Source organism: Nestor notabilis, unplaced genomic scaffold (genome assembly GCF_000696875.1).
Source record: "Nestor notabilis isolate BGI_N333 unplaced genomic scaffold, ASM69687v1 scaffold5811, whole genome shotgun sequence".
Lineage (NCBI taxonomy): Eukaryota > Metazoa > Chordata > Aves > Psittaciformes > Psittacidae > Nestor > Nestor notabilis.
Window position 1 is genome coordinate 12712 of NW_009914171.1, and position 14272 is coordinate 26983.

General features: G+C 39.5%; 1 protein-coding gene across 1 annotated transcript; it reads right to left on the bottom strand.

The window, feature by feature from the left end:
* Positions 1 to 13705: 13705 nt before the first annotated feature.
* Positions 13706 to 13900, bottom strand: LOC104412722 (sodium/potassium-transporting ATPase subunit beta-1-interacting protein 2; the record flags this gene model as incomplete). Its single annotated transcript, XM_010023516.1, has 1 exon — positions 13706 to 13900. A coding segment is annotated over exon 1 (168 nt), but the record flags the coding sequence as incomplete, so codon positions are not given.
* Positions 13901 to 14272: the final 372 nt, after the last annotated feature.

Genomic DNA, 14272 nt, shown 5'->3' on the forward strand with positions numbered 1-14272 from the left:
TGAGTCGAGCTCTCTAAGGAGCTGTGGATCAAACAGAGCCTGTTGCTCCTAAGTGTGTTAGAGCTGAGGAAGACGCCTTTACAGTGTTCAGCCCAAAGTTCAGAGCTGTTCTGAGATCAAACTTCCTGGATTAAACATTGCTCAATTGCAGGGCACTACTTCAGTCCGCTGATGGTAATTGTCATCTGTGGCTATCCCTTGTCTGAAAATAGGTGGGATTAATTTTGTTATTCTGTAAGTACATGAATTCTTGTTAGTATCCAAGTTGAATTTACACATCACCTGCTATCCGAGGTGATTTCCAGCAAGTACTCTAAAAGATAATACCTTTCTATGACTTTTTAAACAAACCTGTTGATTTTTTGTTTTGTTTTTGTTTTTGTTTTTTGTCGTTGTTGTTGTTCATGGACAATTACACAAGGAAACACAAAAAAATATCCTTTTTCTTGCGCATGTTCTTCTAGGTTTTTGGGTTTTTTTTAATTAAAATGAAGCAGCAAGTTTAAGGAAGCAGAACAGCTATACAAAAACAGCATTTCAGGATTGGAATACAACATACTATGGTGGGATTTTATTTGTTCACAATATTTAAAAATCATAGGATTAAATGACTATTACCTCTGGTAATTTTTAGGCTCTTCACTGTGAACCTCCTTTCAGCAGTACTATTTCCAAGATCAAAAAGAGACTGAAAATTCAGTATGTATGCAGCTTACTTATGTTTTACAGTATAACCAGTATCATCATTGCTAATGACATTTATCTCTTTCAGTCAGTCAGTTTCACAACTCATAAAGGTGTAAATGCACAAAGAAAAGGACCTAATACTTCAGAAAATGACAATTTGTTTAGTTCATGCAGTTTACATTCCTGTAAAATTTGCTGCATTGTTATATTCTGATTGTTGCAGCAGGAAGCAATAATCATGGCAAGAAAGAGCTAACAGCTGGGGGAAAAACCCTTTTCTTATGACACAGTGATTTTAGAAACGTCTTTACAAAACACAAAGCCACTGAAACCTAAAATGCAGGTTCAGACAGAGCACAAAACAACGATTTATGAGATTAATGCTTTTGAAGATGAGATAAATTTATGCAGTTTGTAACAGAAAATGTTTCCAAGTGTCCACTGCAATCTTTGAAATGTATCTGGGTTATATCTTTTGTACAGTTGGTATGTGCCACAGCGAAATTTCTACGGACATCTCTAATGGAGAATCAGGAAGCTGCCACCTGAAAATGAGGCAAGTACCACCAGCTGATACAGCAAATGCCAAGTGGCTATTTAGCAGTACAAGCTTATAGCAGACTCACACAGAAAAAAATACTTAACACCCCCCCCCCTTTTCCCATTTGTAACTAAATCTTTAGGACACTAAATCATTTCTTAAAAGCAGGGATGGAGAAAGCAGTCTACTATTCCCTGACAGACTACAAAGTATTGTCCTTATTGACAATCTGTTTCGTACAGGCAGGCTGCAGAAGCAGTAAATCCTATTAACCTGTTCAAAGTCAAATGAAGACATTTAGAAAACAGAACACTTATTACACACAGTTGGTGAAAGAAGACGATATCAAAGAAAGGTTAAATGGATGCACCAGCTATTAGATTATGCACAGTTACAATTGGAAAATCACCCCAACTCTTTCTATCACCTGTTCTTGTCCTTCAGGATATTAATTATATCCCCCAAGTCTAACTAACTGACCATTCAAATGCTATCCTCTGTTCTGTCAATGCTAATTTTTGAGATAAAAAAATCAATTTCATGCTAACAGGACTACTATGGAAAATGCTTATGTTTTACTGTGGTTTTACTAGCACACTCTTCTTCTACCCCAAACATATGGCATTTTGTGTGTATAGACCACTCTGGAGATTTACTTTAATTATGTCATGATGTGCTTATTGTTATGGATTCGGCAGCCTTTCTGTATCTCTACCTGCTTTGTTCAAGAGCAGCTGCTAGCTTCAAGCTGTTGCCTGCTTCCAGTGGCAGAAGCTGAATGAAGGAGTGCTTTCTAGGGAAGACATGTTTTGAAGCAGACATGCTGACAATAAACCAGTTCACTAGGGAGGCGTAACATTGACTGGATAAAAGTCGAGTAATCATTCTATGATAATTTACTGAAACTGGGTGCAATTTGCACTAAACTAAAAATTCCCTCTGATGCTGATGTTGGACTTGGAGGCCTTTAACTGATTAAGTGTGGCATTTGCTTTTATGAAGCAGCTGATCTTTGGAGAATCATTAAACCTTATTATTTCTTCTTATGCATAAATGACTATTAATACTTACTCACTGAATGAGAGGAATAGCAAGAACAGGATTATCTGAAACAAGGCTCGACAGTCTTTCTCTTCCACTTACTCTCCCTGCTCATTGTGACTGAATACACTGAATTCAATTCCTAAGGAAAGCCTTGGCAACCTCTTGGTAAAATGATGCTTCAGATGAGACTGCCAGAGATCGCCTTGATTTCTGTGCCTGGTTTTCATTGTGTATCAGCTGTGTCCAGTCAGTCTCCACTCCTCCCAGCTTTGGTGGGAGTGAGGAGGACCACAGGATCCAGATCCTTGTCAGCAGCCACTTCCCAATAGAGCACTCACAGAAAACAGGGCTGTTTGTATGGCAGTTTACCTAAATCAGAGACACGGAATTGTGCCTCAGTCCCAGATTCACTTTCTTTAATATTTAGGAGAAGAGTATGTTGAAGGGGAAAGTAATTAGGAAGAACAATAGGTGAGAATATGTATGAGATTTCTCTGCTGTGCTCTTGTTACACCCCAGTCACTGGAAATGGCAGCTATTAATATTTTATTAACTTGAACCTCTGGGGTAGCTTCCAGATGTCACTACTTGATCATGTCTACATATAAGAAAAAATAAATTCTTTCATGTCAGTGTTAAATTCCCATCTATGGCAACAATCTTGACCAGAGAAAAACACTCCTGTGATTTTGCAGATGCTTTTTTGCCTCAGGTGGGGACTATGTTTGCAGAAAACTCAGACACCCCCAAACAAAATAATGCAGAGGAAAGTTCTCAATATTTCATTATTAATTTGTATGCATTAAGAAATAGCTATTTTCTTTACCATGTTCAGAACACAATGGAGGTTAAGCTGGCAGAGCTCAAGGGTAAAGTTGAAAGAATGCTGCCTGCTCAGAAAAAAATTTGCTCTATTGCTTTTGAAAACATGAACCACTTTATGCCAGTGTCAAGCAGTCAGGTACTGAAAAACCGCTATCTCAATAGTGCTGCAGTTTAGGTGAACGGTGCTCCTCAAGAGCATGTCTTGAGCATGGGTGCTCTCCACCTGTCCAAGCAGTGCTGAAGATGACATCTACTAAAGAAGTAGTGAGAATTGTCTGATGTCATTTGAGAATATGTGCAAAGAGCAGATTACCTCTGATTTCAAGGGAGAGTCATTTTCTTCAGTTGGATGGAACAATGATATTTTTCACTAATGAATATTACCTATCATTTCAAATCTGGACTTCAGGTGGAAGCTTCAGCAAATTTATGATAAAAAGTTATCTGAGACTCTACTGTCCTTAGAATCGCAGCACTGAAGAAGTCAGAGGGCAAAGAGTCCTTAGGACATGTCTAGAAAGGGTCTTTCTATTGCACACATTGTTTTGCATGCTACATAACCATTAAAAAAAAAGTTTTCATAGATAAGGCTATATTTTTATGTACTCAGCTTATCTTTTGCACAGGAAGCTGTGCTAACAGCACTCAAAAATTAAACATGAGATACACTACAGAAAATATACTGTGCAAGTATCAACACAAATTTGAAAGCCTTACCTGAAAGCCAGCCATAACACTGGCCTTTTCTGCCTTTTTTTTTTTTTTGCCAATTTACTATGAGTTTTCAATATGAAGAGGGATTGCTTTTTGTTTAATTACATGTTGTAATGGAATACTTATGATTACAGAAACTTGTGCTGTTTATTGTTATTGCTAATACTATTCTTACATCTAAAGCACGTGCAATTAGGTTTCTCTACCATGCAAATTCATTTATAGAAAAAGAAAATTGAATGGACCAAGATCTTTGTCCAGAATATCTTCAAAACATAAAAAAACCTATAGAGGGTCACCAAACCTAGGTGAGAAGACCCCAGTCCAAGGCATCTGTTCTGCACATAGCTGGAAAGTGTTCACATGCAGCTCTTGAGCTATGACCCTGTCGTAAAAATGGTAACAAGACTCTGCTAGTACCAGAACTGTGGAATAATTTAAATCCCATCTGTGGAAGGAAGAAAGTCAGCAAGCCACCACCACCAGTCAGCACAGCACCACCAGCTTTACATAGCCCCAGGACAGCCATGAGGCACTGAACATGGGGAACCATAATCCCATTTCTGTGTCGTGTAACTATCTACCCTAGAGGGTCAGCCAGAATCAGAGTCCCATGTGTGAAGGAATAGATGTGAAATGGTCAAAAGAAATTCTCAGGGAACTTCCCTGAGGCCTCAAAGTAATAAGGTCAGCTCTCAGTTATCACAATTCCGATTCCCCCCAAAATAACACATTCACTATTTGCTTTTGCTATTGCAAGAGGATCTGTGAGAGGTAGAACAGCTTCTTCCAGTCTCAGCTCATGCTGAGGTGCTGTTGCCTTTCATTTCATAGGAAAATAAACCTCTCAGAGACAATTCTGTGTGCATTGGTCAGGTAACTCTTTAAAGCCAAATTCTCTCCACTGAGTTGGAGCAAACTTGTTTTCAGACAATTATCATATAACTTAGCTTTATGTGAGCCCAGTTCATTAAGAAGAGAAGCTTTTAGGGAAATGAATGAGTACAATTCAACTGACAAAGCTCCCTGCTCATTAAAAAAACATTTATGCTTTCATGTGTACAATTCAGTTTTCTGCAAGGAGTAGTGAAGAAAAGAAGGTAAAATTTGATAGAAGCAACAACAGGTAACACATATAGGCATAAATAAATCTCTTCTTACAGTAATCCTTCAGAACATTAATGACATATGCTCTAACATTATTGTCAAACAGAAAACCAGCAATAATCTGTGCTTTGAGGCAATGTCGAAGATGCCTAAACCTGATGTTGCTCCTCTGCTAACACGGCATGACAGTGTCATTAAATTAGCACTTTACAATGATTCATACCCTCTTCCCATTGTGCTGATTTTGCCCAGTCCTGCAGTGAAAAAACAGCCTTTCTAAAGAACCAATCTATATCATTAAGAATCAATTTTCTTTCAAACATTGTGTTACCCTAGAAAGGAACTCCACCTTAATTAAATAATGTTATTTTCCCCCATTAGGTTCAAGGAGTCAAAACTTGATTACAGGAGCTCTTGTCTCCTTTCTCACATATAAATATTCTCACCACTCTACTAGCACAGGAGGAGGCAGCGGATGTGCAAGGCATGTGCATGAGTGTATGTGTATGTGTGTGGAAGAGCTGGAGGCTGCTGTCAAAAGGGAGGTGGGGGAAAAAAATTAGCAAGGGTAAATCTGAGCAAAGGCTTTTATGTGCAAGATGTGCTTCCTGCTCAACTGAAGACCTTTGTGTTGGCTAGAAAGGAAAGTGGCATCAGGCTTATTACTGCAAACACATGTACTGTATGTCACTTTTGGTCAGCACAAAGAACTGAGGACTGGAAAATTAAGAATTCAGTGTTATTTTACTACTACACTTGAGGGTCAGATATTTTGCAAGAGCTTTGGCTTTTTGCATTAGCAGCAAGTAGATCTGATCTTTATATATATATATATATATCTTTTTTTTTTCCCCCAGTATATGATATTGTGTGAGTTGTGTATTTTGAGCACAGGAATGGGATATGCTGGTTTATTAGCAGAACCTAAAGCCTACATTGACCAGTGACACTTTTTAAAAGATAAGTATTATCCATCTGAACTCAGTGAAGACCTTTAATACCATACAAATTCTTAGACTGATCCTTGCCCTGAGATTTTGTAGCTCTGACAAAGGGACCTGCCTGTTTACTTTTAGCATTTCAACCTGGACAAGCCAGGGCCAACTTATGTTTGTTTGATTCCACTCATGCATATTTTGAGACCCACAGAAACATCCTTTTGCTATTTGTCTCATTCCTAACGACATCATTAGTTGGCAGCTTTTATTTTTCAGGCATTCTTCTGAATGCCTCCCTCCCTCATCTCCCCTGCCACTCTTTCGCCCCTCCTCCTATCATGCGTGCTTTCTTGCTGATACACCTACATGCTTTACATCCACTGCCAGCTTCTTTTAGTCCATCTCTGTCACTCACTGATGTCTCTGAATGAACTGCTGGTCTTATTCTCTGCTCAGGTCTCATCAATGTGTTTCCAATAATTTTTTTCTTTTTGTTTTAATTTTAGAGAAAGAAATAGAAAAAAAAATAGGTAGCATGTATTCTTCTTTTCCTTTGCAGAATGCTTGTTTACCTTTCCTCCTTGAAATGCACGAGTTTTACAAGCTATCTATGCCTTTAATCTCTGCTGTCCTCCTGATCTCCCACTTAGTGAATCTCAGCTCCAGAGGAGCATCCTGCCTCTATGTGTGCCATGTCTTCTCCTTGCTCCTGACCAATGCCTCAGTCTAAACTGAGCCCATCTAGAAGGTATAGCAGAGATGATTTTCCACAGATTGTTTTATGCCTCCATTTCTTCTCTTTAGTTTCTTCCAGAAATTCACCTACTCCATTGACCTGCGAGGCTTTCTGAGGCTTGTCCTACCTGGATTGTCCCCTCCTGTCAGTATGAGAGTGTACTACTGATGAGCCACCAGCTTGTTGTCAGTCAGCTAATAAATTTCAAACTTTCACACATTTTCCTTTTTTGCTGCCTTTTAGGGGAATTTTCCCCAGATAATGCAAAGTTTACTCATTATTATGGTTCATAGCCCTTTTTAGGGCTTTATTATCATGCCTACAAAAAAGCTGACCATGGTCCAGCAGGAGGTGCAATGAAACTGCAAACTAGTATTCCCTCCCTATTTTCCTGTCTTTCCTCTTTTCTGTGCTTATGGGTTTGCTGGCTTGTTTTGTACTTTGAAGGTTAGTTCTTTTGGACAGGAATTGCTGCTTTGCAGCTGTCTACTACTTTGCAGGAGTGCTTTGCTGTCCTCAGCATTGTGTGGGGCTTTTAAGTGATATACTGTTAGAAACATATTTGAGCGTGTGGGTCTAAAGCACATATAGATGATCCACTAAAGAAATTCCTATGAAAGTACACTATTACTCACTGCTCTAATCTCTCTACAAGGGCATGAGATTATTTTGTCACCTGTGCAATGCTAACATTCAGGATTTTAAGAGTACCCTATTCTAAATATTATTAATCTTTGAGAACAGCAGGTAACTAATGTTACTAACGCTATTCCACTGTTCTAAGTGCTTAAATACATACACGGACCACCTTTCTGTAATATTTGATTACCTGACAATGTCCAATAGAATTATCCTGGCAACATCTTTCTGAAATATTTAAGAACCATTGTTTGTATAGTACAGACAATAATGGGCGTGAATTAAGCACAAGCCAAAGGTCATACTGCAAATCTGCAACAGAGCAGAGGTTTTGAAGCTGGCATCCTAACTGCATAGCTGTATTATTGCATCTTAATAACACAGTTATACTTCGTGATGTTTTAAATCAATCTAATAGCATCACAACTTGAAGGCATGCCACAGACTTTGCAGAATCCCAAACAGTACACATTTATTGTAACTAGTATGGATGTATAATTACATATTATGAATTTTAAAGCATGAAATAATAATCTTAATGACTGCATGAAGCATATACTCAAGTATAAACACAGGAAGGAGCAAAAAGGACACAGACTAATAATATACAGCACATAAAAGTCAGTGGGCAGGATCACTATGAAAACGGTCAATACTTCTATGTAACAGTTTACTTATGGTTTTATTTATTTGGTAGGTAAATTGCTATCAATAATGTAGATACAATATATAAGAAATGCTTTTCCCCCACTCGTTTTACTGGAATAATATTACACAGTTCATCTTTTCGAGGGCTATATAACTAAAACCCAAATTGGCTAAGGTGATGTCTTCACATTAGTCTTATTCCCATAACTTGGGCACTTAGTTCCACTAAAATCAATAGACTTGTGAGTCTGTGAGTAGTGAAAGACAAGGATAATAAATACTTCTAATCCTGTGTTGGCAAATAGATATGTAATTCTGTCACACTTATCTCCAAGGCTGATCTTTTATTTGCATATTATCAGAGTCTTGATCTACAAATGGATTTTAATTTGTTGACTTTTGCAAGAACAGCCTTGTGGGAGTGGGGGCAGGTCATGCTTAATCAAAGAGTAAAACACAGGCGGTAGGAAGATAGAGAAACTGTATGAAATACAATTACCATAATTTCCTTGTACCACACAAAGGCCTTATTGTAATGGGTGCAATCCACATTTAGGGCTTTTTGAGACATCCAAGAGATCCCTATCTATGCAAATGGTACAGTGTCTTCTAAACTGAAAGTGAAAAATTTAGGTATGTTTTCCTCTCTGCTTAGGAAGAGACACAGTACTTTCCCAAGGACATTGTGGTAGACCTGGAAGCAGAATCCACTGACCTAAACCACAGCTCAGGACCTGAACTGAAAAGATTTCCACCTTCTGTTATAAGACAAGAGTTCAATCAAAAGTGCAAATGATGAAAATTGTACAGAGGATCTGCAGCTAGAATCAGGCATCGATGGGTGTGGATGCCTGTGAAACTGCAAGCTTGTGACTCATTTTTAGCTATGTGATCAAAAGGCTGGGATGCATATACTATTCATACATAGAGCCAACCACCACCTTAAGCCCTGACACTGCATGCCAAGGTTAGCAGGGGTGTATAATCTGCACTGTGTCCCTCTCAGACACTGCTTTTCTCACGGTGAAGTGGCATCTATACCTCCTATCATTTAAGGGTGGGTGGGAACTTTCGTTCATCCTCCACTCCGTAAATATTATACAGAATACAACTCAGATTTCACAATCCAGTAGCAAATCAAACTTCCATTAGTACTGCTGGCTTCATTCATTACCTGGAACAATTCTCCCTAAAGATCAGTAATTCATGTGTATCTACCCTTGATAACCAATAGTCCTGAAAATGAAATAACTTTTCTGATGTAAGCAGCGAGAATCAATAACCATTAAGCACATGACACTCCAATGTATAAAGCATATGGGTATCCAAGTCATGCCATCAGCAGACCAGTTCATTTTGGTAATATGACATATTGCACCAAGGACAGGCAGAGATGTGGGCCTTGCAGAGGACATTGGATGGTCCAGGTGCTCGAGACATCATAGCTCTGTAAAGGGAACTTTTCTGGGAGAGAAGAGTTGAGTGGAGAGCTTTGCCCAGTACATGAGCATAGGCTGAACTGAGGGTTATCTTTATGCCCCAAAACAAGTGAATTAGCTGTGGCCAAAACTATGGGTTTTTTCTTTATGTATTGGCACAACATTAGATAAATTACTATTGCTGTCAAAGTGCAATGAAGATAAGATCTCACCTTTACAGATTCAGCTATGATAATCACCAAGAACTGGGGAGGGCAGGGAAGCAGGGAGTTGTTCCATAGAAATACCTTCCCAACATGTTTTCTGAGACCCCAGGGTTCCACACAAAGCAGAACAAATCACATCCTTAGCAGTTCTGTTCAGTTCCATACAGCTGTGTGCTGCAGGTGGTGCCCTAAAAATGTGTTTGTTTATTTTGCAGCACTGCAGGCTACAAAGCTGCACTTAAGAATGAAATACATTCCCCTTCCTTGCATTATCCATTCTTCACCCTGAACCTCTCTCTCGTCTAACTTGCTGGGAAAAGATGGTAAGATGTAGAGATATAGTGATAGCAATGTGGCTCAGTCTCAAAAGAACAAAATGGAACGTATTAGTGTGGAGCACAGAGTGAAAACTGAGAAGCATGGTGTGTGGCACTGAGATTTTAGTTGTGTACTAATTCTGGAGAAGAGGAGGCTCAGAAGAGGAGGGGAACTTATCGCTCTCCACAACTACCTGAAAGGAGGTTGTAGTGAGGTGGGGGTTGGTCTCCTCTCCCAAGTAACAAGCAATAGCACAAGAGGTAATGGCCTCAAGCTATGCTGGGGAAGGTTTAGATTGGATATTAGGAAAAATTTCTTCAGAGAGAGGGTGATCAGGTATTGGAACAGGTTGCCCAGAAAAGTGATGGAATCACCGTTCCTGGAAGTGTTCAAAAACCGTGTAGGTGAGACCCTCCGTGATACGGTTTAGTGGTGGTCTTGACAGTGCTGCAGTAATGGTTGGACTTCATGATCTTAGAGGTCTTCTCCAGCCTAGCTGATTCTATGATTCAGAGAGGCAGCTATCACAGTAATTGAGTAAAAAATCAGTGGAAACTTCAAAACTTCCATAAACATGAAAAAATCAGATGGCAGCTCAGTATGAAGTAATATGCAGACATGGGAATGACTGCAAGACAGACATATATGCACATTATACGATAATTTTTTTCTATCTGTGATTCAAGGATTGATTTCCTGATAGGGTTTAGAGGCTGTAGTCTTCCACCAGCATCACCCAATGTGCTAAGTGCTGGGTGTTATGGAACAAAGGAGCAGTTGTAGCTGTGTGGCAGACCCTATTGTCACTGTGGGTTATTCTGGTCCTGTTTTGTATCCATAAATGCTAAATACCCAAATTGAGATAATCTTTGTTTTATCAGAGAATTTTATTGCACATACTGCTTTAAATATTTTTTGCCCATTTTGAAGATTTTCTAAACCAGGGCAATTCAGCTGGTGAAAGTATAGACACCACTAACCTGAATTTTCTGTTACTTCTTCAGTGTGAGCTAAACTACCAATTTATTCCAGTTGTTTGTTTATTCTGAGCAAAATCCACTGCTTGGGAGAAGTTGGCAAAATATTTGTGCATCACCACATCTGCTTTAGCCTCTGAGGCCAGTATTACGCAATGAACACCATCACTCTGCACACTGGAGACTCTCCTGACCTTTGGGATCATCTAATCTTCCAGTTGCTTTAATTTATACTCTGTTTAAGCAGTAGAAGAAATTAAAATTCTCCAAAATGTTACTCTTAAAACCCTAAAATCTTTGTTGACTTGCACAAAATTAGCAGACATATCACAGTCTGGTGCTGTTTGCTTCTAGTTCCCTTGGAGAGATGAGGTCTCTTGGAGACTATGAGTATTTCGTACTTCCTTAGCAGAGTATCTGTCTGCAATCCTGAAATATTCCACAGTCCACATTGAGACCTGCTTTTTAGAAAGTATAAAATGTGAGGGGTTTATAGCTTTTATCTTAGCTGTCATATTCTTTCCACTAAGTAATCCACAGCAAATATCACACTATGTGAAGCCTAACCTTCTGTAGCAGGAATCCTTGTGAGCTTACTGGCAAGCTGTACAAAATGCACTCAGTATAATATTTTCAAAGACTGATGTAAGTGGTCCTCAATGAAGCTGAATGTCTTTGTAACTTTTTATCACAGGCAGTAGAAAACATTAAACCTTAAAAAAATGCTGCAATGTCACCAGTCCATGAAAAAGCCAAGATCAACATCAGCTTGATTATTGTCATGAACGTACAGAAATACAAATAGAAAGCAAGTAACCATTTTGTAGGTTGCAATGTATAGTTTTACAGTTAAAGTGCAAGATCCACTTACGTGTCCATAAAAGAAAATTAAAAGGAAAGTCTAATTTCTTTCAAGTAACTGGAGATAAGTCTGATCTAAAGCCTAGGTTTGTTGAAAACCTAGCAATATATGCTCTTCTAACTTTATGTTATATGTCACTGAGTAGTACAAGGTAATTTCTCTGTTTTTTAACAGATTTACTGTGATAGTGAATTTATGCTAGAATTTCTATTAGAAGAAGAACCCCATGCCTACAACTGGAAACGTGAAAATGGTGTAAAGTTGCAAGCATGAGGTTTGGAAAACTGACCAACAATTAACACTGTGCAGCTCTTTACTTACGATAATCACCTTCACAATAACATGAATGGAAATATAAATCCAGCTGTAGCTGGCTACAGCTAGTAGACTGCCGGCAGTTTGTTATTCTGAACCATTCCCCTAGCTTGCAAAGAATGATCTTATCTAGAAACACAGCTCTGTATATGCAAAGGCACACAAAAACCCTTGTTGCATCAAGAGCAGAATTGAGCTTGAACTATATATTCCTTGAGTTTCTTGTTCATCGTTCATTACATTTGAAAAAAAAAAAAAAGGTAAAAAAGTAAGCTTGGATATCTCCTTTGGAGTACTTGGGGATAGAAAGGCTCTGCATAGGGATCTGTACAGGCTGGATCAATGGGCTGTGGCCAGTGGCATGAGGTTCAACAAGGCAAAGTGCTGGGTCCTGCCCTTGGGCCACAACAACCCCATAGAACGCTCCAGGCTTGGAGAAGAGTGGCTGGAAAGCTGCTTGGTGGAAAAGGACCCAGGGGTGTTGGTCAGCAGCCGGCTGAACATGAGCCAGCTTGTGCCCAGGCATCCAAGAAGGCCACCGGCATCGTGGCCTGCATCAGAAATAGTGTAGCCAGCAGGGCCAGGGCAGTGATCATCCCCCTGTGCTCTGTACTGGTGAGGCTGCACCTTGAATCCTGTGTTCAGTTCTGGGCCCCTCAGTACAAGAAAGATATTGAGGTGCTGGAGCAGATCCAGAGAAGGGCATGAAGCTGGTGAAGGGTCTGGAGCACAAGTCTTATGAGGAATGGCTGAGGGACCTGGGGGGTTTAGTGTGGAGAAAAGGGTGCTCAGGGAGACCTGATCACTCTCTACAACTATCTGAAAAGAGGCTGTAGCAAGGTGGGTGTTGGTCTCTTTTCCCAGTAACAAGTGATTGGACAAGAGGAAATGGCCTCAAGTTGTGCGAGGGGAGGCTTTAGATTGGATAGCTGGAATGATTTCTAAGGGTTATCAAGTACTGGAACAGGTTGCCCAGGGAAGTGGTGGAGTCTCCTCCCTGGAGGCTCTGCTTTAAATTTCTATCTATAGTAATTCAGTCGTGTCATCTTTTCACCTAGGTCAGAGACAACACAAGGCAAAATTAGTTGAAAAAACCTATCAATTTTCCCCAAAACAAGCTGTTTGCATTCATTATAGTTTTTCTGCAGTGTAACAGTGGTTTCTTATCCTCCTAAAAAATACTATTAAGATTTCTGATTTTGAATTTCACACATGTACAACATTTTGTTCATTTGGAAAGAACCTATCCCATTCTCATCCAGTAAATTCAAATTTATCAGTTTTGGGTTGTGTGAACTGATGAGTGAATTTATGCTATCTTTTGAAACTTACTCCTTCATTTTGGCTTTTCTTTTTTTATTCGATATGGCTTTCAAGGCAACACCTGTAACTTACGTCGCAACTTATATCCCATCGTGTAATTTGAATGTAACCTGCTATAAATGATTTGTGACATTGCCAATGGCCAAATGGAGGTCAGGAATAAAAGTGTGTCATGTCAGCAGTTCTAAGAGCAATAAACATCTATGTAGCAGCTTTTCGAGTATTGGTGTCTTAAACTAGCTGCAAGAAAATAAAGTCTCATAACAAAACTAACTTAGAGCCGGGGTTTGTGAATGAATGGCACAATACTTGGTAATGATGTTTTACAAGAAGAAATCTAGAAAAAGCAGTGGAAGTGAAGGTAAGTAAGTAAACTAAACACTTACTGCAAGGAAGATCTGAAGAGAACTGTGAGCCACTTCTATGTACTGATATTCAAGAAAACACCCCGAGACAGTGATATATCGATGATCCTCTGGTGCCCAGTCTGGTGCTGGGGTTACTGAGGTCACGGTGCAGCCTGGCCCATTCTCCATCCACCAAGAACGATGCATTGAGACATTAAAAGTCAGAATGAGATCTGTTTCCTGCAAAAGAACACGTGAAGCGTTAATGCACTGGGATGGTAATCACGTATCAAGAGATTTCACAGGCTGCATAAAGAAGCAAAAAGCAGTGACAAAACTGCACTGTCACATGAAAGTGGATCTTGCCTGCAGCAAGCACAAGTTGCTGTACTTTGGTAGGTGGAATTGATTTGTAGCAGAAGAATAATCCTGCAAGCCAGGATCTAGGTCCCTTCCAACCCAAACCACTCTATGATTCTATGGTCTGTTCCTAGACATTATGATAGCCTAGACTGTAGCAGTCATTTCTGTTACATTGCCCATTTTCCTGAGGAAACCATAAGGGCTGATGGATGTGCATATTTACACAGCAACTGTCCTCTGCTC